The sequence below is a fragment of the Sinohyriopsis cumingii genome, chromosome 8 (assembly GCF_028554795.1).
Source record: "Sinohyriopsis cumingii isolate HCF-2022 chromosome 8, ASM2855479v2, whole genome shotgun sequence".
Lineage (NCBI taxonomy): Eukaryota > Metazoa > Mollusca > Bivalvia > Unionida > Unionidae > Sinohyriopsis > Sinohyriopsis cumingii.
In genome coordinates, this window is record NC_142968.1 from 16,111,225 (window position 1) to 16,136,191 (window position 24,967).

The 24,967-nt window shown below is 38.6% G+C and overlaps 1 protein-coding gene across 1 annotated transcript; it reads left to right on the forward strand.

Annotated features, from left to right (window-relative positions):
* Positions 1-5,235: 5,235 nt before the first annotated feature.
* LOC149793038 (uncharacterized) lies at positions 5,236-11,912 on the forward strand. Its single transcript, XM_089966274.1, has 5 exons — positions 5,236-5,334; positions 5,923-6,133; positions 8,232-8,338; positions 9,055-9,155; positions 9,950-11,912. Exons 2-5 carry the CDS (start codon positions 5,927-5,929, stop codon positions 11,521-11,523), a joined length of 1,989 nt encoding a protein of 662 aa, XP_089822400.1. The 5' UTR covers positions 5,236-5,334; positions 5,923-5,926; the 3' UTR covers positions 11,524-11,912.
* The last annotated feature ends 13,055 nt before the right edge of the window (positions 11,913-24,967 follow it).

Consider the following 24,967-nt stretch of genomic DNA (forward strand, 5'->3'; position numbering starts at 1 on the left):
ATACAAGCATACTTTTCATCGTAGATCTCACCAACCAATTAGCTAATGATTCTTTGAACGATTTATTCGTTATGGAATTTAACGCATAAATTAATTTTACATCTGCAATATGTCTATCTTGTAGGTTTTTACTGTTATAAGCTGCATCATGAGCGTGACACGCTTATCAATAGCGTTTACTGGATACTCACCGGGTTTTGATTGATCTTGGCTGTCAAGTCGGATACCAAGTCGAGTACCAGGATCGCAGTAGTTATACCCGGGAAGGCGTTTTTCTCCTGGTAGTTTTGCTAACTGAGCAGCAACATCACCTCCTCTTTTTTATATTGTTTGGATTAGTAATAAACTTAAATTTTTTGTACCACATAGTTCACACTTACCTGTAATTGCTGATCTGTTATTTTTTGTTGTAATAGTTGTTAGTCCACTTGTGGGAGTACCAGTCCTACATTTCACACAATATAAATCCATATTATTTATTATATTTCTACATCATGGATATAATTGATTTATCAGCGACACGAAAACAAAAGCCGGTCAAGCATTACCCAGCATTACCAAATTATGTCCGAATGATTATAATTGGGCCATCTGGAAGTGGTAAAACGCAACTGCTGCCTACTTTAATAATGAGATGGCTCAAATGGGACAAGTTGTATCTAGTAGCTCCGTCTGTAGATGACCAGCAATGCTATGACGTACTTAAAGACTTTAATGAAAACGCAAAATTGTTGGATGAAAACGGTGATAATGTTATTGAATTTATTACTGATATTGGTGAAGCGCCATCCGTAGATGACCTCGATGGATTTATTAAAAATTTAGTTGTATACGATGATGCGATGCTGGACAAACAGTCAATTCCAGCTAGAATATTCTCGCGCGGAAGACATAAAATCACAGATGTGATTTATGTTACTCAGCGATATACACAAACACCGAAAGTGATCAGAGATAACTGCAATATTCTTGCTGTGTTTAATGGTGTTGATACACATACTCTGCGAACTATTTATCAGACTTGGTGTAGCGGTGATATGGACATAATTAAGTTTAGAAATTTATTTAGTCAGGCTCAGTCAACCCCGTATGGATTTATAACAATAAAATTACATGACCCACGATCACGATATCGTATAGGTCTTGATAAAATTTTTGGATAGTAGCAGCAACGAGGGTGTTGTCTCGGCCCCCAGTCACCACCGCCGATCTTGTTTTTTTATGTGATTTTTAGAAAGGTTTAATTTTGCGATTCGAGTGTGAGTCAATTATATTTTTTGCGATTTTCAGAGGAAGGCTTATTTTGCCTCACTGACCAGTGCTTTAGTTTTTGCAACACAGTTTTTCAGCAATATATGTAAAAATGTAATTGACTTAGAAATGAATAGATATGGGTATTGTAAGAAAGCTGTCTTCATCTTCATCATCATCATCACCATCTTCTTCTTCTTCTTCTTCTTCTTCTTATTATTATTATTATTATTATTATTATTATTATTATTATTATCAATCAGTCTTTTAAACGGTCCTATGTAACCCGGGCCTTTTCCTTTCAGATCCTTTCTGACCCGTTACTGGCCTTTCTAATCCGGGCCTTTTCCGTACCGGTCCTTTCTGACCCGTTACCGACTATTGCATACTAGGTGGTTAGTGTTAAAGTCAATCATCATTCTGGTCATTATTGCTTTCCAGGTGGTTAGTGTTAAAGTCAATCATCATTCTGGTAACTACTGCTTTCCAGGTGGTTAGTGTTAAAGTCAATCATCATTCTGGTAACTACTGCTTTCCAGGTGGTTAGTGTTAAAGTCAATCATCATTCTGGTCATTATTGCTTTCCAGGTGGTTAGTGTTAAAGTCAATCATCATTCTGGTAACTACTGCTTTCCAGGTGGGTAGTGTTAAAGTCAATCATCATTCTGGTAACTATTGCTTTCCAGGTGGTTAGTGTTAAAGTCAATCATCATTGCTTTCCAGGTGGTTAGTGTTAAAGTCAATCATCATTCTGGTAACTACTGCTTTCCAGGTGGTTAGTGTTAATGTTAGTCATCATTCTGGTAATTATTGCTTACCAGATGGTTATTTTAAATGTCAAACAGCATTCAACAGAATATTGCATGATAGGTGGCTAGTTTTAAATGGTTAATTTTCAAGTCAATCATCATTCGATTACTTATTGCATGCCGCAACATAAATACCAGATTTACAAATATCAGTAATATCCACATGAAATTTCAGAGGAAATATATAACCACTTTTACCATGTTAATGATCTTAAAACATACATTTCGCGATACAAATGGGCAAAACGATTTGGAATAAATTTAGAAGGATACGGAACAAGTTGAAAAGAAGACTGTAATGGAAATATAAGAAGAACAGACTGAATAAGATAAAGCAAATTATTTGTAATCCTATGCTATGTTTCAAGCTTTCTGTTGCTATATTTGAGACAGGTTTTGATAATGCCGAAATGGCAGAGCCTTGGCAATGTTAATCCTAGGTCATGTTTCAAGCTTTATGTTGCTATATTTGAGACAGGTTAGGACAATGCCGAAATGGCAGAGCCTTGGCAATGTTAATCCTATGTTATGTTTCAAGCTTTGTGTTGCTATATTTGAGACAGATTAGGACAATGCCGAAATGGCAGCCTTGGCAATGTTAAACTTATGTAATGTGAATATACTAAACAAAACAAAATGCTGACCTAGCATTACAGTTTAAAACCCTTAACAACTATTACATTGCAGAGACGTTATAGACTCGTTACTTCATCTATATAGACACAATTTATAGGCAAATTCCTCAAGCCATGATTGATTAAAAATGAAATAATGTTTACCTTCTGGTGAAAAAGGCTTTCATTCACTTTTCAATCAAGGATCTTTAACTGTATAAACAACAGGTTAAATATTTCAAATTATTTTGTAAACGTTGATACAAAGTCCCTAAGGCGATCGTCCCCCAACATATGATCATTATGACGATAGATTTACCTGTAATATTTTGTCCTTTTACGCCACCTATTTATAATTGATGTATATTATTGCCTACATTACATCTACCTCTGCATTCGAAAACAAAGTAACCAAAAACAACTTCACATGTATATTTTCTCTAGCCTTGCAAAGTATTTACAATTTAAGACATTGTGTTTTGTTTTTCGTTCCAAGGGTTATTTAATTGAAAAGTTTTGTCATGTTATCATCAAAGAATCAATCTGAACAAAATGACTCTCTTTCCGACAAACTCTCAGCATGATTATGTTTCTTTTCCTCAGTTTCAAGTTTTTAGTATAAATTGTTCGGTAACATTAGACTTTGTACCTTCAGATTAAAAAACGTGAATCGACTTCAGATGAGTCAAAACCCACAATCTTCATTCAGTACTTACTGAATGTATAAATGTATAAAACAATGACAAAGCAAAACATCGAATTTTCTGTTCAAAGTATTTAGTCAGCAACTCATATATATATATATATATATATATATATATATATATATATATATATATATATATATATATATATAGAGAGAGAGAGAGAGAGAGAGAGAGAGAGAGAGAATTATAAATATACACCACACAAACCGTTCTGTCTGGTGTATATTTATAATTCTCTACATTTAATCCTATATACCTTGATTTCTTCTTTACACATGAATCGGGAATGACTGTGTAGATATATGAGAATTAATTACTAGGTCGTCATGCGAGTGTGTCTGCTACACACGAGTATTTGTAACACCGATTAAGTAGCATTATGTTTTGGTGATGTGTGCTCAGTCATGATGGAATATGGGCTGGTGTGTGCAGGCAAGGAGATAGGTGCCGTTGACACGCGGACCGGGGTTCTAATCTCTGCAGAGTACAAATTAAAAATTGTATAACGTGTATGATAGTATTATTTGTAATATATATATATATATACAAATTAATGGTCTCTCATGCGATAATGTTTTCAAACGTATAGTCTAGATCATTGCACTGTTAAAAGTGGCGAACCATTAATGATACACAATAACCCAAAACGGGGATTTAACACATTCTTTGACGTTACAATGTTCAGCTGGGGAAAGTGTCGTTTATAGCGACCAGTACTTAGTTATCCACTATACAGCATCTCGTACTATCATGAACATGTCGTGTGTAGTGACCTTTACTCCACTCAATTCAACACACCATGTGTAGTGACCATAACCCGGTCACATACTCTCCAATACTCAACACTATACCGAGTGTAGTGACCAACATCCAGTCATCTACTATCCCAAAACCAACACAATACCGTTAACTCGTGTAATTACTAGCACCAACTCATCTACTATCAAACACCCCACATTATACCATTCACAAGAAGTGCGTATTTACTTGAACTAATTACTGGTTAAGTGCGTATATCTGATACTTATTGATAAAACATTGTCTATACGCCAGGCCATGTTGGTTGTGTCGGTAAATTTGCATATATTGTAATGATGTTAAAAATAGCTATAATCAAGGGAACTCAGACTGGTTATAACTAAAAGTAATGTTAATATTCTGTAACTTGACCCTATTATAGTGAAGACTAGAGACACTTAGCACATTTAATTAAATGGCCAAGACTAAACAATATTCACCAAATATATGAAAAGGATGTGTAAGCTAAAAGAAGTACTACACTTTTGAACCTGTACCGGACTTTCTCTCTCTCTCTCATAGATAGATAGATAGATAGATAGATAGATGGATGGATATACACAACGTTTCTTTACAAAACATTTTTGTATTTATACTCTTTTTCGTGATATTTACTTCATATTTATAGATTTGACTGCAAAATTATTTTTATGAAAAGAAACTGTGCTATGTTGCCCTAGGTTCGATTGTGTCATTTCCTCTAATCATTTGTCCAGAGATTGGAGATTATTTTCGCATCTAGAAACACTGAAATATTTAGTCATTGAATGACAAAGCAAACATGTAGTGAAAGTGACTAACCCTGTTCCAAACATCGTGATGAACGTGACCGTATTGGAATCCATCTAAAATAATCGTTCAACTGGAACACAAGAAAATCAATTACGTTTTTCCTGAATAGAAACAAATTCTAAGAAAAGCTTATCATTTTTTTTCTCCCTAAGATTCATGATGTTGTCGACGTCATACCCCATTGTTTTAGCTCGTTATAGTCTAAAGTAATGAATTTTTTTTTTAGTTTTTGTAAGTTCACACGGTACATGAAATTTGATCTCTGTACTTATATGGAAATTTCACTTTAGGTTCAACACTATAAAAAGTCGCCAAATTATATTGATTGCAATTACTTTTCATTGCTTGACCATTGAAGAGAAGGTAAGTTCACACTCGCATATATATATATATATATATATATATATATATATATATATATATATATATATATATATAGGTAAATGTTGCACTTAGAGGGTGACCACAATTATTATAGCGCTTAAATTTTGGTATTCGAAGAATCGTAAAATATGAAGATATAGGCCTTTATGGATGAAACTGTAACCGTGATGAATAATACGTCAAATAAGTTCACAGATTGCTCTCTCTCTCTCTCTCTCTCTCATGCCTACTTACGTACCCTATACAGATACATCCCTGAGTTTATTCCATTTTGATACGTGTAGGTATTGCTTTAGCAACGCTGTATCGAAATAGCAAAGTAGTTAGGGTGCCTTGAGTAAAGAGGATGTAGATACTTTTTTGGTGTACAATCCATAATCGCCAATTGCTGGTTTTTCTTTCGTTCTCTAAAAGATTATTTTAAGCTTTGATCAGAGCTGTGTTGAGACATGTTGATGAAAATTGTCATGCAAATATTATTATTTTTTTTCAATTAAATTAAAAACAATGACAACCCTCCACTGACCCGTTTACTACTACATGCTATCACTTTACCTTCGTGATCAGAGTGATGACACAAGGGTTTGCCAAAAAGGAGGTTACTGCCGCGGGGAGAGGAGCTATCCCAGAAGTCTATATAGAACTCGAGCGACTCCGACTCGAAAACAGAGAACTTCAGGCTTCGTTGATGGAAAACCAAGAGAGAAGAGACAGAGATCAACTTATGATGCCACCACCTTCGTTAACATCATTCTCTACAGACGACACAGGATTAAAGGTATAAAATGAATACAAAGTAATTAGTTTACAAGTCATATATTGCTTTTTTTAATCCTTCGTGTAAGTAAACATGGTTATAACACATTAGCTATGTTCAAATGAATTATGTACTCGTTTGCTATCAAAACCTTTCTTGAATTATTGTAATGATCAATAACATCATTGTCCATCTAAGCAGACGGAATAGCCATTATTCATCTCCATTCTCATGAAGTAGACGGAATAGCCATTGTCCATCTCCATTGTCCCTAAATAGACGGAATAGCCATTGTCCATCTCCATTGTTACTAAGTAGACGGAATAGCCATTGTCCCTCTCCATTGTTACTAAGTAGACGGAATAGCCATTGTCCATCTCCATTGTCACTAAGGTGGCGCTCACCAGATAATATGTACTTTTGAGAGAGTGACGTATGTAAGGTGAAGTAGTTCGCATTTAAAACATGCACAGTGGAGAGAATGTTTGCATACCTCTATGCTACATTAATTTAATGTGGATGATATTTCTTTTGGATGTTGTACTTTTGGAAATTTTACATGATTTAAGTACACTGCTAACTAAAATGACTGCTCCCTTGTGTTAAAAAATCAGTCTGAATTAGTCTAAAGTACACTATACATAGCAGCTATTAAAATAGGGAAAATGAATTTTGCCAGACTAGACAATACCAGCTTCTGAAAGTGCAATGAATGAATTACCAAATATATAAAATGTAAAAAAAATTATCGGCTCTTTTTTATACAATTTACCTCTGAAGTTCAGGAAGTGAAAATGACCAAGTAGAGCTAGCACTTTTTTGAAAGGTGCACATTTGAAGTAAGGCCAAGCTGTACACTCTATAACCCATAGTACACCCATCAATCATACACCAGAATAAAGGGAATTAAAGGTTCTTTGCATTATACCTAAGATATACAAGGTCTTTTTTAAATAGCCAGTATAACCAGTGAGGAAAGCCGGGAACATTCTTTTTCTTTAAAATCCTAACCCTATGCAAAATGCGAAACTGTATAGCGCCACCTAAGTAGACGGAATAGCTATTGTCCATCTCCATTGTCACTAAGCAGACGGAATAGCATGAAGAGCATTCCTATGTAGACAGAATAGCCTGATGAGCATTTCTTTGTAGACGGAATAGCCAGATCAGCATTTCTGTGTACTAGACGGAATAGCCTGATCAGCATTTCTATGTACTAGACGGAATAGCCTGATCAGCATTTATATGTAGACGGAATAGCCTGATCAGCATTTCTATGTAGTCGGAATAGCCTGATGAGCATTTGTATGTAGACGGAATAGCCTGTTGAGCATTTCTTTGTAGACGGAATAACCTGATCAGCATTTCTATGTAGGCTGAATAGCCTGCTGAGCAATTCTATGTAGACGGAATAGCCTGTTGAGCATTTCTATGTAGACGGAATAGCCTGATGAGCATTTCTATCGTTTCGAGAAGAAATTGAAATCAATGGTGAAATACAACCTTAACATAAAAACATTGGTGTGCATCTTACAACACAAATGTTTCTACAAAGATGCTTGAAGTCGTATTTCTAAACTTTATTTCTAATTTAATAAGAAACTTTTGACACACGGGTCTAAGAGCATGATTATTATAAATGAAAAAGTACTTTTAATAAATGTTTGGCAAAATAAAATATAAAATTACCTATATATATATATATGTTTGCGTGTCTGTCTGTGTGTTTGTCTGTCTGAATGTATGTGTGTGTGGGTCTATGTATGTATGTAATGGGTCACCAGAAAAAAATCAAAACGAGATTGTACATAGTATATGAAGGTGCTTAATAAATTTCCTCACTTATTTATGTTATGTTTGCGCAGGGTTCACTCGACTTTATATTTGTAATTTGTTATTCTCAATATTAATACTACTTGTGTACATGTAGGGCTGATTTTACCTTATACCTGGCACGCTCATTTCTTGTCTGAGGGTGACAGGAAAGGTTAGGTAATGGGAAAGAACCGATAAAACGAATAGTTTGCAGGTAGATTAAGTTAAATTTCACGTTCCATTTCGATGTTGGATTTTGACGAAAGTCGATGTAATATTATTTAAAAAAATATGTTCATTGCAGAAACGATTGCACCAGCGGAAGTGCTGTCTCCTTGCGTCCTGCCTTCTTCTAATTTTGACATTCACAGTTATGGGAGTGTTGGTTCATGTGGTTTTTCGTGTGAATAGGTATGCATTTTCATTTTGTCTTTGTGTTGTACTACTTCATCAACTTACAAAAATTGTATTATTTCATTGACAACAGTGTCTACTGTGCCTCTAACATACTGTATTTATTGTGTACTTTATAGCACAGCCCAGCTACGAAACGTTAATGATGTGAAAATTCACGTAGAAGATAATATTGTTTGCATACAGTTTGTAACTTTCTACAGATGGAATGCATAATCAGACAGAAACGTTATATCTGATCTTTGTACACTTTACTGACATAGATGCAAACCTAATTATACCTACTTACGCGTAGCAGGTTCCTCTATTTGGCTTTCTTATCACCATCGTTTTGTAGTCAAATCCAAGTCTCTATCAAAAGAATATTATGTCATTGCATCCAGGTGTCACAAACAGTGTCATGACTATCCCTAAGAATAGCAAAAGTGGTCGATTTCAATGTGAAACCTTGAAGAAGAGTTTCCAATTTGCATTTGCAGTTTCTGACATGTATGTATGTATGTATGTATGTATGGATGGATGGATGGATATATGTATGGATGGATGGATGGATGGATTGATGGATGGATGTAGTTAGGTGGGTAGGTAGATAAGTAGGAAGGTAGATAATGGTATGTAGGTAGGTAAGTATGCTAATAGATAGGTAGGATTGCAAGCTGTAACTTCAATTCCCATATTTACCTTTCAAAACGAAACATGATGTATGCTTTCAGTTCCTTCGAAGACGGCCTTCTGTACAAAACGTTGAAGAACGAGGCTCTCACAGTTGATTCCAATGGAAATCAAATCATGTACAAATATTATCTTGATCCTGGTAAGCTAAACAAAGAGATTTTGTAGAATTCTCCAAGAAGTAGGCAACATATATCAACTATTGTGCTGTGCTGACGTTAAACGCTAGCACACTATATATATCTCCACTGACGCTGCCCCTTTCAAACAACAGAAACGACTCTCGAAGTTTTGCAAAATGTAGCTCTGTTGCATCCCTTGCAATTGTTCCAGATTTACAGGATTTTTGCTTGCGACATGACCTTTCAAATATAAATCAATTCTCTATTTATAACGACATGATACGTAAGTCTGTTCAGATAATTCGAACACCTCTTCGTAGCTGGTTGATTGAAATAACAATTATATGATGCTTCTTGTCCTTTTGTTCTTTTATTCTTTATTGTTGTATTTTATTGTCGAGTCAGCAAAATGCTGCTTCTTATTTATACACGCAGTATTTTATTAGTATCGCGAATTACAACTTTTATGGGTTGTTATTTGTCATGTATATATACGATTTATGCACAAACATACTGTTTGCTGGACAAACATGTATAATGGGTCCTTTAATAGACAAGTATTTATAATATATAGTCATGGATCGCAAATAAATTCCATTAGGACTCTGAAAGGCAATTCTACGTCCGTTTTGTACCTGCAACTCTGTCTCTCTCTCTGTGACTCTGTCTCGGTCTGCCTGTCTTGTCTGTCTGTCTCTCTCTCTCTCTCTCTCTCTCTCTCTATATATATATATATATATATATATATATATATATATATATATATATATATATATATATCTTATATAACTTTGTTGTTCTTTTGGTTTTTTAGAGTACAGATTTCGAGATTGTAAAGGCACTGTGATGAAGCAGTCGTTTCCAGACCTAGATTACGCGTTGTTGGGATATAACATACTCAAAGGTTACCCGTTATCTATCGGACACGACCCTGGTTTTACATTCCCTATTTTCCAGGCCGACTACACGAATAGCTATCAAACAGCCGATTGCCGGTATAGCGTTCCCAAGGGAATTCTCCTTGTGCCTGATGTGTCATGTGTAACATCTTTCTCGTCCAAAGTCATTCAGACACAGTATGAATTCTCCAAGTCTCTATCTATATCTGCGCATGCCCACGGTGGGGGATACGGTATCAGCTTTTCAGCCAATGCTGGATATAAAGAGGCAATTTCTACAGTGTCCAGAGGTGAATGGGTCTTTATTTTATCGAAGGCAAGCTGTAACTATTATTATTCCAGACTAGAAGAAAGCAGTCCCCCAACATTCCATCCAATGTTTCTCGACTGGGTATACAGATTAAACAACGCTCATTTGGATGAGAACGAAACTTACTTGAGCTTTTTTGAATCTTATGGAACTCACTTTCTTACAGATACAACATTTGGTGCAAGCTTTGCTTTTGAACATAAAATGCAATCTGAGAAGTTCGAATCACAAACCGAGAAAGGTGTAAATGTCGCTCTGTCAGCGAGCTATTCTGGGATAGTCAACGTCGGCGGTGGATTTGATTTAGACTCAAATCAAAAAGAATCCGCGTCGAAATTTAGAAGTGAGGTTGAAACAAAAACTATTACAAAAGGAGCTGCACCACCCGCCAACGGAGATGCTCTAACATGGGCTTCCACTGTGAAAGAGTCCCCTGTTCCAGTCCAATATAATTTGAAACCGATCAAAGAGCTTTTCACAGAACAGTACATGGGAAAATTGGATATCGATTTTAAATTGATAGCAAAGAAGATAGACAAATATAAAGGGGAATACTGTGAACACCTGCAAATGCAAGGAGTTGTGGACACCTGTCACGAATTATCCGCCGGTCTTGAGATGGAAAATACTGAAATCCATGGAAATTCAACATCCAAGAAACTGGATCTCTCCTCCTGTATAGACGATTGTCTACAACGAATCCACTGTGTGGCAGTTACATACTGTCATGAATGCCGTAAAGATGAAGAAAATTACATGACATGTCGTAGTTTTAATGAGAGCGAAGACAAATTCAAAGCAACAGAAAACACTAAATACAAATCTTTATTTATGTTGTCCAAGGTGAAGAAACAATTTTCCTTTGAAAATACAAAAATCAAGGGAACTAACCGTGCTTTGAAGACGGAGAGAACAAATTCTATAAGTGACTGTTTGGGGCGTTGTATTGATGACGTCAATTGTGTGGGATTTTCATATTGTAATTGTACGGGCAAAAACGAAAATTGCAAATTATATGCAGAAGACAGAATAAGGGGAATGGACAAAGAAAACGGCATAGAGACTTACTTTATATCTCGAAAAATAAGGACCGTGGAAGATATATTTCCTACTACTACAACAATGGCTACCTCAAAGATTACCACCAAGTTAGTTTCGAAAATGATGCTCATGGGTTGATTTTATAATCGTGGGATTGGCAGTAAATTAATAAACTTTGCATGATTCATGCCGTAAACAAATGTTAAGTGATTATTTCCAGAGAATACTTTGCTTCAGATTACCTTTCCTAACAGACATCTTCATCGCCAAGGAAAACATGATTCCCATACATTACATATTAGAATTCCCAGGCATATTGGGATTCCCATGTGGTCATTATTGAAAACATCTGCAACCCAAGTTTACATTTTTAAAAAACATACAAAATTCACTTAAGAAAGGTGCTAATGTAATATATTTGCGTATCTGCTAAGAAAAATGTCCATGCTATCTGGATATTTGTCATCAATGTACAAAAATATCACAAAACGGAATTATTCTATTATGATTAATAGAGTTGTACAATTTATTTCGTGTGTGTTTGTGTGTTGTGGTGATGTTGAGGGAATATACGCTAATTATCTCAAACTTGCATGATATTCTACCAAACAGCAATTCTAACAACATTTCAGACGTAAATATGGATTTGAAAATGAAAGAGATGTGCGTTATCGGATTATTTCTATTTTACCTCTCAGTGTCAGAAAACACGAAAAGTGTTTAGTATATTACAGTGTATCAATCCGGAAAGAGAGTTATTGATTCGGTAAATAATTTAGTGATCGTTTCTTCGACTTGGCATAAACGCTGTCGAACATTAATTTTCCCAGACCAATCAAATCTAACGTGATTGTGTATGAGTAAATAGACAAAGTACAAAGCATGTAAAAATATAAAATCTATAGTCAAGATGTCGTTTTGACATTTTAATTTTGTATAGCTACAGTTATAAATATACCGTAAAATCGCATTTTCATGTTGCGAAATTTAAAGCTTGAATATTTTCATTTTTACATTGTTCTTGTTCAGTTAATGCAGCCGCGTAAATTTTAATCGATATCGGTCGTTTGGTGTTTGCTACTGCAATACCTTTCTTTTGAAGCGGCTTGAGGGTTACTCCTACTGGCATATACGGCAGGAGTTATATTGCAACATATGTTATTATTATGTCTTAAGCTTATCTACGCCTCTTTGATTTACAGCGTGCACTGCGATGACCACTTTAGGTAGTGATGATCAGGATCTTTCTACAGGAAAGGCCAGTGCCCTTTCTGAGAAATTACTTACCCAATACCGCCTTTTGAGAAGCGCCATATATCGCCCCTGAAGCGCAAACATTTTGACGAACGGAACTATGGAACTGGCAACTGAACGGCCCTGTCGTTTTCGACACTTTTCCTGTCGCTTTGGCATGTTGTATAAAAATGGTGTAGACGTTTATTTATTTTTTACACGACAGCGGTAAAGAGAGTACACAACTATTCGATTGTCTTTGGAACAGCAGCGATGTCAGACAATAATTGTCTTTCTTACGATCACTTCCAATTTTCTATCGAGTATGTCAAGCGGAAAAAACCGGTCAGGCGTCTCAAGCACGTAAAACACGTAATTGTTACCACCACCAGGCGCCACGATCCATCGAATCTCGATATCAGCAAGTGAATCCCTCAGACACTCAGATTGCCTGGAAACATCTGCAAACTCCTATAAAGTAAACTGCGATCCAATCTCAGTGTCCTGTTAGTTTCGCACGGCTTCCATGAGGATCACGTTCGCGCGCGTGTATTGTGTCGTGGCGACCGCAAAATTGCACTCGGGTTCACCTTGTGGGTATTATCTCGAATTGATGCGAACGTGAATGCCAGATATATTAAGATTGTCGAAAATGTGTTTGTTTCCTTACTTGTTTGCCTCACAGAATGATGCTAAATGAAACTCCGAAAACGCGTGAAGTGGAAGCTTGCTTTGATTGCGAAGCTGTTACTGCGTCGACTTGAGCAACGACCATCGTTATTTTTTCAGCGTGATCTGAGTTTCGGCCTCATTGTCTCCACCTGCTGCTGATTGGATTTTTTCCGTGGACCTCTGAAAAGGCTATATGAGGTAGATAATACATTTCCTCGTCATAATTTTCTGGTGTGTGTCATCTCATGAGATTAGTTATGTTCGAGTTATGGTATATGACATATTCATACTCCACCGTGGAATCGTCCTCGGCCGTGTCAGGAGCGGTCAGTTTTAGGTAATTGGGTTTAAATCTCGAGTACATGGATTTTTTATAGCATGGTAGTGTGATTAAAAATTGCACAGTCATCACCAGAAACAATGCTATCATAATTGTTTTAGGTCATGTCCAGTAAGACCTCTGAATGTTGATGCCACATTTTTGTCTAGGTCATGTAAATTCTGTTCAGGCTGGGGAATGAGACTCGCTGCGGTTTTCTGAAGAACGTACTTGGCATCAGGCGACAAAATCTCCTACGGTGGCGACGCCGGGGGTTTTTACGCGAGTAACGGCGACGACGTTTCTGCAATAGTGCTTGCTATATTTGAACCACTGCAGTTTTCGCGGCAGAGGAGGCTTCTGTCGCCTCAGCTTCTGTGGATTTGAGAGCAATTTTGACGCAGCTTTAACAGCAATTCTAGGTAGAGCTGGTCAAATAGAAAAGAATAACGTGGATAAAAATCAACCAAAGATTTTACAGAACGCGGTGTGTGTTTGCCTCATGTTTTATACTTTTTATTCGATACTGATCCCACCCACGGGCACCTGTACTGTTAAAGAGGCTTAAGAAGCTTGGATCTTCCGTCTCAAGTGCAGGTGATACGTGATTCTTTTGTTGTTTGGGTCCACGACATTTCAGGACTGATCCGTGAGACTCATGGTGATTTCCGAGATTGCTTACGTGTCAACGATGGATAATAAATGAAAGGGTTGGGTCGGATTTGCATCAGCGACACAGGAGGCACGTTAATTACCGTTGAATAAATTACGCTTGACGCCGAACCGACGGACGGTAAGGAAACCTGGGCAATCGAGCAATTGACGAGTAAACTGTTCACCTCCGCTGCATACACCAGTAGATCTTCTTTGTACACGCCATTGTCGGATACATTCGTCCAAGCACTGAAACCAATGATAGAACCGATCGAGTGGATATTTCAAATCCCACCCGGTAACTTTCGGATACAATAATTTTCATGCGCGCCGTGGAGTGATTGGGCTCGATTTAGATGTTCAATGAGGTATGCCGGTTCTTAGTAATCAGCCTGGAAATTTCCATGGCAATGTCATCAATATTGTAACCAACTGGGTATATCGTGAAATATTGTCGCTGTGCCTTGACCCAGTACGAAAGTGATTGTTGTACGCGTTGAAGTTAAAAGAACTGTAACAGATCTCGGCTTAAATCAACATGATCTCGTACGACGATAATTTGTCTGATTCGATGGGCGGACTGTACCACACAGTCGAACTCACCGAGCGGGAGTCAAAATGTCACGCGCACCGGGGACTCGATTCAAGGTCATTTTGACATGAGTGCCCACATTATCAGTAATCTCGAGGACGTGAGTTATCCGCCGCCAGACTCTAATACCACGCGGTTGTCGCACGTGATCCGATTGGCACAGAAAAATTATCGCTCACTGGAGGACAGATAAAAGGAAATATTTACACAGGCTACCGGCGCCTAATGATCTGGCTGTCGCGTCTTCACAGACGGTCTCATCAGAGGATCTGGAGGTGACACTTGCAGACAAGCACGATAGAACAGGCGGGATCGTCTATGGAAATGTATCAGTGACGGGCACGTTATCTCCCTCTGGGTATACTTTATCCGATTTAGTTATGGCCTCTCTCGCTTCCGGAACGACTGAGTACAATCCAAGGCGGGTTGGATTGTATAAAGGGCTCAGTCTCAGAACTATGATGGCCTATCATTTTGGTACCAGCGATCGGTCTATCTGGATCGACAGAGACGCGGTGGGAACTTACACACACATCACCGTACAAACTATGGACGAATGTTTTAGGGTCAACAACAGCTTGTTCACAGCGTTGATGCTTGTTATCAACTCGGGAATCACGATTTTCAACGTTCACATCGATGTCTACCTTGGCGCCGACGGGATTACTTAATACATGGCTCACCACGGATAACACCCAGGCGATCTCGTACTCACAATTAAACTCGTTCGGAGTAACTACATTATCTACTCTGGAAGCACTATCACTGGAAAGATCGCCAGTACCGCCGGAGCAAAGCGCACGATCACCGATTACCCGTCTACGTCTAACAACGAGGTGGAGATGAAAATATACGTGGATATTCTTCACGTCAGAAATTACACCGGCCACACACCTATACTCAACGAAAACAGGTCTGAAATTACCGTTTCGGCCTTATCGGAATTCTAAAGTTCTTACCAAGATTATTTTGTCTTTTCACATCTCCTCGTGGCATCCTATTATAGAAACCAATGTAACTATGGGGGAATCACGTTTCATCTTTTGTCTTCAAGTGCAATTATCAGCAGCAGTCGCCATCTGGAAATTACAGGTGCGTGCACGTAACATTTGGACACAGCGCATTATCACGTGAAGATTGGGTGGCATCAAGCCAGACAATACGATCGATGTGCTTTATAACCGTACTCCGATAATTGGATCGACCGTGCTCGAATTTTTCGTTGCCGACAGAACATACTCCAAAGATTTTTAGCTTTAATTTAACGGCACTCACTGTAGAGCCTTAAAATCCGGGTCTCATTTATTTTCAGATTTTACCTTGGACGAATTAATATAACAACAAATGTCCAAAATTGCTTTGGAGCTTTACCAGTTGTTGTTTGACGATACCTGCTGGCAGGACGCATCGTACGTTGGAAACTCACTGTACGTGCTCAAGCAAACAAACGGAAATTACAGAAAGATTAACCGCGTGCGAAATTTGTGTAGGAAAGCATTGGCAGAAATGACATATACAGAATTTTAGATTGGTGGTCTGGCGGAGTCCCACGCTTCTGTGGGGAACATGCGAAAATAACAGCTGCTAGATGTGATCGACACATATTTTTCGCGTTAAATTTTGCAACGGTAAGGAATCAGCATGGCAAGTAAAAATATCACTGGGAATACTGTCAACTAGAGGATATTGTGAAACTAAATCAGCTCACTAAAATGGCAAAAGGTTTAAACAGGTAAAAATGCGGATTGATGGGGAGCCCCTGCATGAATTAATGAGGAAAGGGGATAAGGTAAATGAACGCATATAATGTTTAACTGAACATTTGTCCCAGATTAAGCTGTTGATTTAGAGTTTAGTCTAAGCAGAATAATGACATAAGGCCAGTGATCAATTTTAATCATACCAATACAAATCTGACACCGGAAGACAGACGCGAACCGGAATAATATTTCCGATATTACCACCGGAAAGTGTAGGTATACAAAAGTGCGCATCAGCATTATCGCCAATGTTTTGAGGGTTTCAACAGCGGCGCGCATCGCAGTGACCACGGCCTGGATCGTGTCCATCAGGGCTACGGCCAATCCGTTCAAACGATGCTCAAGAGGATGGAGCCAAAATTTGAGGCCAAAAAATAATACCAAGCAGGCTTTTCAGGCCTACCCAAAAGTGCTCATATGAACTAAGTCGTACCTGCGCCGAGCCAAATTCGACATGCCCATTTTGATTCACGAGATGAGAACGATAGACGATATCATCGTCGATATGGCGCCGATATCTTTACGTAGGTTTGAAAAGGAATTACATTATCTGACCAAAGAAAAACGAGCGTATAGATTTTCAGACTATAGCTCATCGAAAAGAGAAATGAGCGTTAAGGTATCTGGTAAAAGCCAATCACGTGACACCGTCGGCCACCAATTTCATCGCTCTGGATTTAAAACCTAGAGATGCAGCCGTCTTGTATGAAGATCTGTATTTGTTCTGGTTTCCTGTGTCGAGACGACACCACGGCATTTAACGAAGCATGGACCTATCAGATCTGTCAAAGCATCTGGGTATGGACCGGGTGAGAGACCAAGGACATATCACCGCCGAATACAGCGAAGTAGGAGTTATTGCGGCCACCAGCGGGGTATGCCATATACAAGCAACTCCCGTACCGTCAAATTTCACAACCTTTAAAACTACAACGGACACCTGCTAATATCAGCGTTCGGAAAAGTTTCAAAAGCAGACAAAGACGTCATCACAAACACAACAAGGACAAATATATTTCGTTCTCCCCAGGTCAGTCCCAGTTTAAATAGAGCGATCAGTTCCTCTGATGCAACCTGATCAAGCTAGCGCATGGACTTTCCCTGGACAGCATCACCATAACCCACCGGTATACCGAAAACGATGTAGCCCTTTGAATGACCAGTGGTATCTATCGATAAGAGAAAATGAATCGTTGGACCGGTTTGATGAGATTCAGCTACCCCCCCCCCGTCCCCCCATTAGGCCTTCGGCAGAAGCCTAAGCAGTATGGGTATATCCTACTACTGCTTGAACAAATGGGATGTCTTGGACTGATAGACCATGGGAGGCAATCATGACCTCTACCTCAAGACGGAATTGCTTCTTCTGGTTGATAGCTTTGTTGCCTTCCGAGTCACCTCGTTGGAAACATATATCACAGAATCTCCCTACTACTTTAACACCCCTAGAATAGATTGGAACTTCTACTGAAAACCACTGGCATAGAGCTTCGGCTGCACACGGACATCGGCATGCACATGTTTGTAAAGATATGTACCCAAGGCGGCACCTCAAAAGTCTCAATGCAAAAGCATTCAATCTCCAGTGTCCGTAATGTGCGAAAATTGTACTTACAGTATTATGTTTGAATAGTTTATTTAGCAAATTTGAAAATGCTGTCAAAGCAAGAGAACATATAATAAAAATCAGATTTTGCGTCAGAAGCAATTGGTCAAGATGCAGAGTGGATGTGGGTGAATATGCTACAGATTTTTGGTTACGTCCTATTGGTCAAGGTGCCAGTGTGTGTTGCTAAATATGTCACAGATGTTGGGTTACAATCCCGTGGTCAACGTGTATAGGGTTGGATGGGTGAATATGGAATGAACATCATGGGAAATTGCTATGACAACCAGCTAAGTTAGGTATAAGAGTTAGTTTTTAGGAGAATAACAATACTTTCAGATAAATATATAAAGCTGCCAGGCGGGTGGGCGGGCGAATAGAGAGAGAGAGTCAGATAAGGCATATTTGGAATTTTCTGATATCTTGGCTCACCAATGCAACCAATACGCCCTGACCTGTCGTCAAACAATACGCGGATAAATCAGGGTCATTGTATTTTAATATAGCTACATTATGGATTTTAAACCTCGGGTCTCCTATGTTCGCAGTTTGGCTTTGTTATAAGCGAGGATAGACGGTATATTATGACTAGCACCCGTTATCTATTCTCAGTGTGAAAAACAAGAACTAACATATATCATTCCTTGTATTCGCCATATAATGACAGTACTAAAAAAAGAACTAACGTATATCATTCCTTGTAATTGCCATATAATGACAGTACTAAATACAAGAACTCACATATATCATTGCCTATATTCGCCATATATTCACAATATGAAATACAAGGACTCTTATATATCAATGCTTGTATTCGCCATATATTCACAATGAAATACATGAACTGACATATATCATTGCTTGTATTCGTATCTTGACATTATGAAGCAAAAGAACTCAGATATATCATTGCTTGTATTCGTCATATATTGACGATATGAAATACAAAAGCTCAAAATATATAGGCAGTATGTTATATTAGAACTCACATATATCATTGCTTGTATTCGCCATATGTTGACAGTATGAAATGCAAGAAAGCACATAGGTAATTGCTTGCATTCGCCGTATATTGACAGTATGATATAGAAGGACTCTCATATATCATTGCTTGTTCTCGCCATATATTGAAAAGGACTCACATATATCATTGCTTGTATTCGACTTGTTTTGACAGTATGAAATGCAAAGACTCTCATATACCACTGCTTGTATTCGCCATACATTGACAGTATGAAATTTCAAGGACACACACATATTACTGCTTGTATACATGGACAGTATGAAACAGAATATCAATGATTTATTAGTATATGCATTACTCGTAGTGTTTAATGATGTAGAAATTCCCATTCATATTATTGAACAAAAACTATATCTAGACTTTTCGTCTTCGAGTTCACGTGCAAAATTATAAGACAACTGGGTTTTTGCATTTGCATTTTTTTTAATATATAGATTATTATAAGTGAAGTACTATACTTTTATCTCTTTTGACATCCTTTGTAATGTATGCGTGACAATTTTTAACCCAACCTGCATACAAATTGTGTCAAATCCATCTATGTGCGATTTGGAACTAGATTCTTTGTGTCATTTCCTCTCATGGGATTAACGGAAGAATCATTTGTAATTATTCAGATGTGTCCGACACAAAGGAAGTTATTTGTTCTTATAGGAACAATGAAACATTGGGTCACTGATGACAAAGCATTATTTTTAAACGCGACAAACAATGTGTATAAAAATTCATGATAGGTGAGATAATACATAAATGCGTTCTGTAAGAAAAATGCGGTTGATACACCATAAAGTAAATTACCTATATTCAAACTAATTCTGATCAATGCAAAGGGGGAAAATATCGTTTTCCCATTCGTGTGTCAGTGAATATTATTAACTACTTTAGCCTGCATTGCTTTAGGTTGAAATAGGGGCCAGAGAAGACTCTACCATACTTTGTATAAAATAGTTGAAGTTTATTGAACCTAAATATAGCACAGTGAACATATATCGGAAGCATATAAAAGTAAGGTTAGTTATTCATGTGAATGTTAAACTGAACACACACACACACACACACACACACACACACACACACAGATATATATATATATATATATATATATATATATATATATATATATATATATATATATATATATATATATATATATATATATTCATTCACATTCACGAGGAAAGAGATTAAAAGTAGTGAATGGGGATACTATAGCGACAATGGGACTTACCATTAAAAACACCCCTGGGAACATATAGCGACAAGGGAAATTTAAGATGGAGAAAAATCGTGGGAACATATAGCGACAAGGGAAATTAACATGGAGAAAAATCGTGGGACTGTTGAGCGACAAGGGAAATGAACATGGAGAAAAATCGTGGGAACATATAGCGACAAAGGAATTTAAACAGGGTGGGACTGTATAGCGTCAAGGGAAATTGAACATGGGACATTTTTTTTTTTTTAAAAATTTTAAAAAAAAGGGGTAGGCAATCGAAAGTCATTCTCTTTTCGAGAAATGTGGGTGGCCCTGAAAAGGGCCTTTGGGTTTATGTTAATATTAATATTAACATAGATGGCATCTGTCACATCTTCTTCTTCTTCTTAAACTCCTTCTAACTGCAGGTCTATACACAAGTACCCTCTTGAGACATCCTTGTCTTTCTATGTAAACTCTTCTCATCCATAGACTAGTATCTGTCCTATCAACAACAGTCCATTTGAACCGGACATACATGAGCATGTCCGTCCTAAACATCATGGAAGACACAAGGGTGGATGATTCAACTGTGGTCCACATCGTGAGGTGACGAGAACAGGTGAATCAATGCAGTGAACTGCGCTTATTTATAGGTAGAGGAAGGATTGAAACGGATTGAGTTCATTCACCAATCCGAACACGCGTTACAAAATTCAGTCAGCCCGCATCCAATCCGAAGAGAGCAGTCTGTGACGTCACGTGGTCTATATAGATTCGCTAGCGCCTGTGTGCAGTCAATCTATGCGACAGTGATTCAACATGACGGAAACTCAGAAAACGATCCATTGGGGTGCACCAGCAGTGGAGACCACCCAAGGGAACCCGGACTTACTTTCAGAAGAGGTGAATTAGGATTTTGTGGATTTTCTTACCTCGCAAGAATTTGTTCCGGAACCTTCGTTACCTTCTTCATTACCGCAAGTGGAGAATTTTAGACAGAGACAGAAAGAAGAATTGGAGAAATTTATACAACGACAAAAGGAAGCGGAACAAGCTTTTCTCCTACAGCAACAGCAACAAGAAGAAGAGGTAAGAAAACAACAACAACAACAAGAAGTAGCAGCAAAGAAACAAGAGGGTGAAAATCAAACGGTCACGGTACTGTGGACATTTTAGCGGAGTTAAGAAGTCTGAAACAAATGTATCAGACTTCTTTATTACGACCGAAGAGAATACGACCTTCCCGAGCTAAACACGTCAACCCTGTGACTAAGCCTACCGTACCACCCTTAGTGATTTCAACCCAATCATCATCATCATCATGAACAGTACGCAGTCCAGAAGTAGGCCTTGGCCGTGGCAAAGGCTTAAGGCAGTTAAAGTTGATTGCTTAAACTCACCCCTACACCAAAAAAGGCCCTTTTCAGGGCCACCCACTTTTCTCGAAAAGAGATAGCCTTTCAATTTGCCAATAACTCAAAAAAAAAAAAAACCAACCCATTTTACCCTTATAGTACGTGTCATTGTATGAGTGCGTGAGTGTAGCTTCTTATTCTAAAATCAAAACTCAAAGACACTTACCTTATATAATTAATTTATTCTTTTATCCATAGTTACAATCCAATTCACAATTCACAACAGATCACTTTAAAAAGTTTATACACTTCTTCTGTCTCCTTGTTTAGTCTCTCTGTTTTTTAAATTTCTTCACCGTTACACTCTTTTTCTCTTCTTCCTCCTCGCTTTCTTCCCTTCTTCTTTTCTTCTCCTATTTCTTTTCCTTCACCTCTCTGCTTTCTTCCTCTGAAAAATCCCTCTCTTCTTCCGAAGAATCCATCTCTTCTTCTGAAGAATCCCTCTTTTCTTCTGACTCCTCTTGTTTCTTTTTTGGGCAATCTGGAGACCAATGCCCTTTTTCTTGACAATAATAACAGGTATCTTGACTTCTGTCTTTTTTAGCCCCTTTTTTTCTTTTTTGACGGTCTGGACACTCTGAAGACCAATGCCCTTTCTTCTGACAGATATAGCAAGTATCTTGACTTTTATCTCGAAAGGAAGGAGAGTAGTCCGTGGGCTGGTCTGAAGAGAATTTTCTAATGACCCCTCGCAAAGCTCTGATGAAACGTTCGATTTCGTTAGTCTATTCCATCGTTGTGCTCGGTTAGAGAGTGAAATGAATAGTGAAAGGACAAGACACACACCCTTTTATATACGCTGGTCTGCCATGACTATAAATTAGTCTATGGTGTTTAAACTTGAGTCATTTGACGTTTTGCACTCAAGATGAAACGATCCTATTCATTCGAGAAGAAAGAAGAAGAAAGTGATCTATCGCCTCGTACCAGGGCTAAAGTCTTGGCACAAATTCATGCCAGTGATTTTGAAGAGGACATGAGTGAACCAGAATTCGAAACCTCTAAACCAAGTTCGTCACCCTTAGTCAACCCTGAAAAATGCTATTCCATTCGAGAGACGGAAAAGCGCTCCTCTAGAAAATTTAGAACCACGGCTTACAAATACACGGTAAAGTTTAAAGATTTCAAGGCTGAAGTGCCGTTAGAGAAAGCAGAAGGGTTCATCACTGGGGTGTGGGATTCTTTGCTCACCGCACTCAAGCGACAATGTCAACCCAAAGAAGACGATCGCTTGAGACTTTCCATACAACACGACGGTTTGAAATCCCCTGTTTGGATCGAGTTTAGCACCCCTGCAGAATTGACCGCTTCCAAAGTCATCGACAAAATTCAACACGTGCAACAATCGAATGACCAGTTTGACATCACCGATGGAAAAGCCACACTGGACATGACCCACGTCTCTTCTCCTCAAGGGACTGGACGCAAAAAGATGTTATTGGTGAACGAGATTCGCAGCATTAAGCGTAGCCTCGTCCAAATTCACAACCCTCAAGACCAGATGTGTTTAGCCCGTGCCATCGTGGTGGGACGAACCTATGCCAACAAGAACGACATGACAGAATGGAAAAGAACCTGGAAAACTATTCAACGATCCGACCGAGCCAAACAACGAAACGAAGCAGAATTCCTGTTGCAACAAGCCGGACTGTCCAAAGACACACCCTGCTGCATTTCTGAGATGCAAAAATTGCAAGATGCCCTAGCTCCACGCTACACCTTGAAAGTGCACCCTCAAGAAATGCGCGGGCCTCTGTTGTTTCGAGGGAAAGACTTTAAGGACGGAAAATACATTCATGTCTATTATCACGATGACCATTTCGATACCATTACCAGTATCACGGGATTCCTAGGATACGGTTATTACTGTGAGAAATGTGACCATGGTTTTAATAATCGAGAGCAACACAAACATTGCGGATTGAAATGCTCAGGATGTTTGGCCTCTCCACCCTGTCTGAGCAAAGGATCAGTGCCTTGTACAACTTGTCTGCGCACGTTTGTCAGCCCTGCCTGTTACCAACAACATTTGAAGACGCAAGGTTCACAGAAGAAATGTGCTTGTCAACTGCTGAGATTGTGCCCTACCTGTGGACAAGGCATACGTACCAATTGTACCAAGGCACACGTATGTCGAGGAAAGAAAAAATGTCACATTTGTCACCACATCGTGGACTTGGAACACCAATGCTACGTGCAAAAATACCAGCCCCCACCAGAGAAAGAGGACGGTCACAAGAAGAAAGGCAATTTCATCTTTTTCGATTTCGAATGCATGCAAGAGACCGGTATTCACATTCCTAATTTCTGCGTGGCTCATCGAGCGTGCGAGAAGTGCATTCAAGAACCTATCTTCAGTCAATGCCCTCACTGCAGCAAGATTCCTGGAGGGCGTGAAAAAACCTTTCGGGGACCGAACACGTTAGCCGATTTTGCCCAATGGGTCTTAGACCCCATCGACAAGACGTGGAGCCAAGAGGACATCCAACGTTACGGAGATTGTCATCGTCATGCCACAGTGATGGCTCACAATTTCTCCGGATACGATGGACAGTTTCTTCTCAGATACTATACGGAACATGGCACCGAACGTCCTAAAGTCACTTTGAACGGAGCCAAAATCATTTTCATGCAAGTGGGACAAGTACAGTTTAAAGATTCGATGAGCTATTTGGCCATGCCTTTGAGCCGAATGCCTAAAACGTTTGGAATGACAGAAATGGCTAAAGGGTACTTTCCACACTTTTTCAATACGGAAGCCAATCAACACGCCGTTCTACCCCATTTACCTGAGGCTCACTATTACGACCCCGACAACATGCGTACCGAACAACGAGAAGCTTTCTACGCTTGGTACCAGGCTCACGCTTCTTTTGACTTTCAGGAAGAAATGTTAAAGTATTGTCGTTCCGACGAGGACATTTTACGACGTTGCTGTGGAAAATTTCGAGAACTGTTCATGGAACACGGAGGGGTCGATCCTTTGAAAGAAGCTTGCACCATTGCCAAAGCGTGTTCCTTAGTGTACCGCCAACGATTCATGCCTGAAAACACCGTGGCTGTCATCAGTCCTCAAACGACCAACTTTGTCAAACGTCAATACTCGATC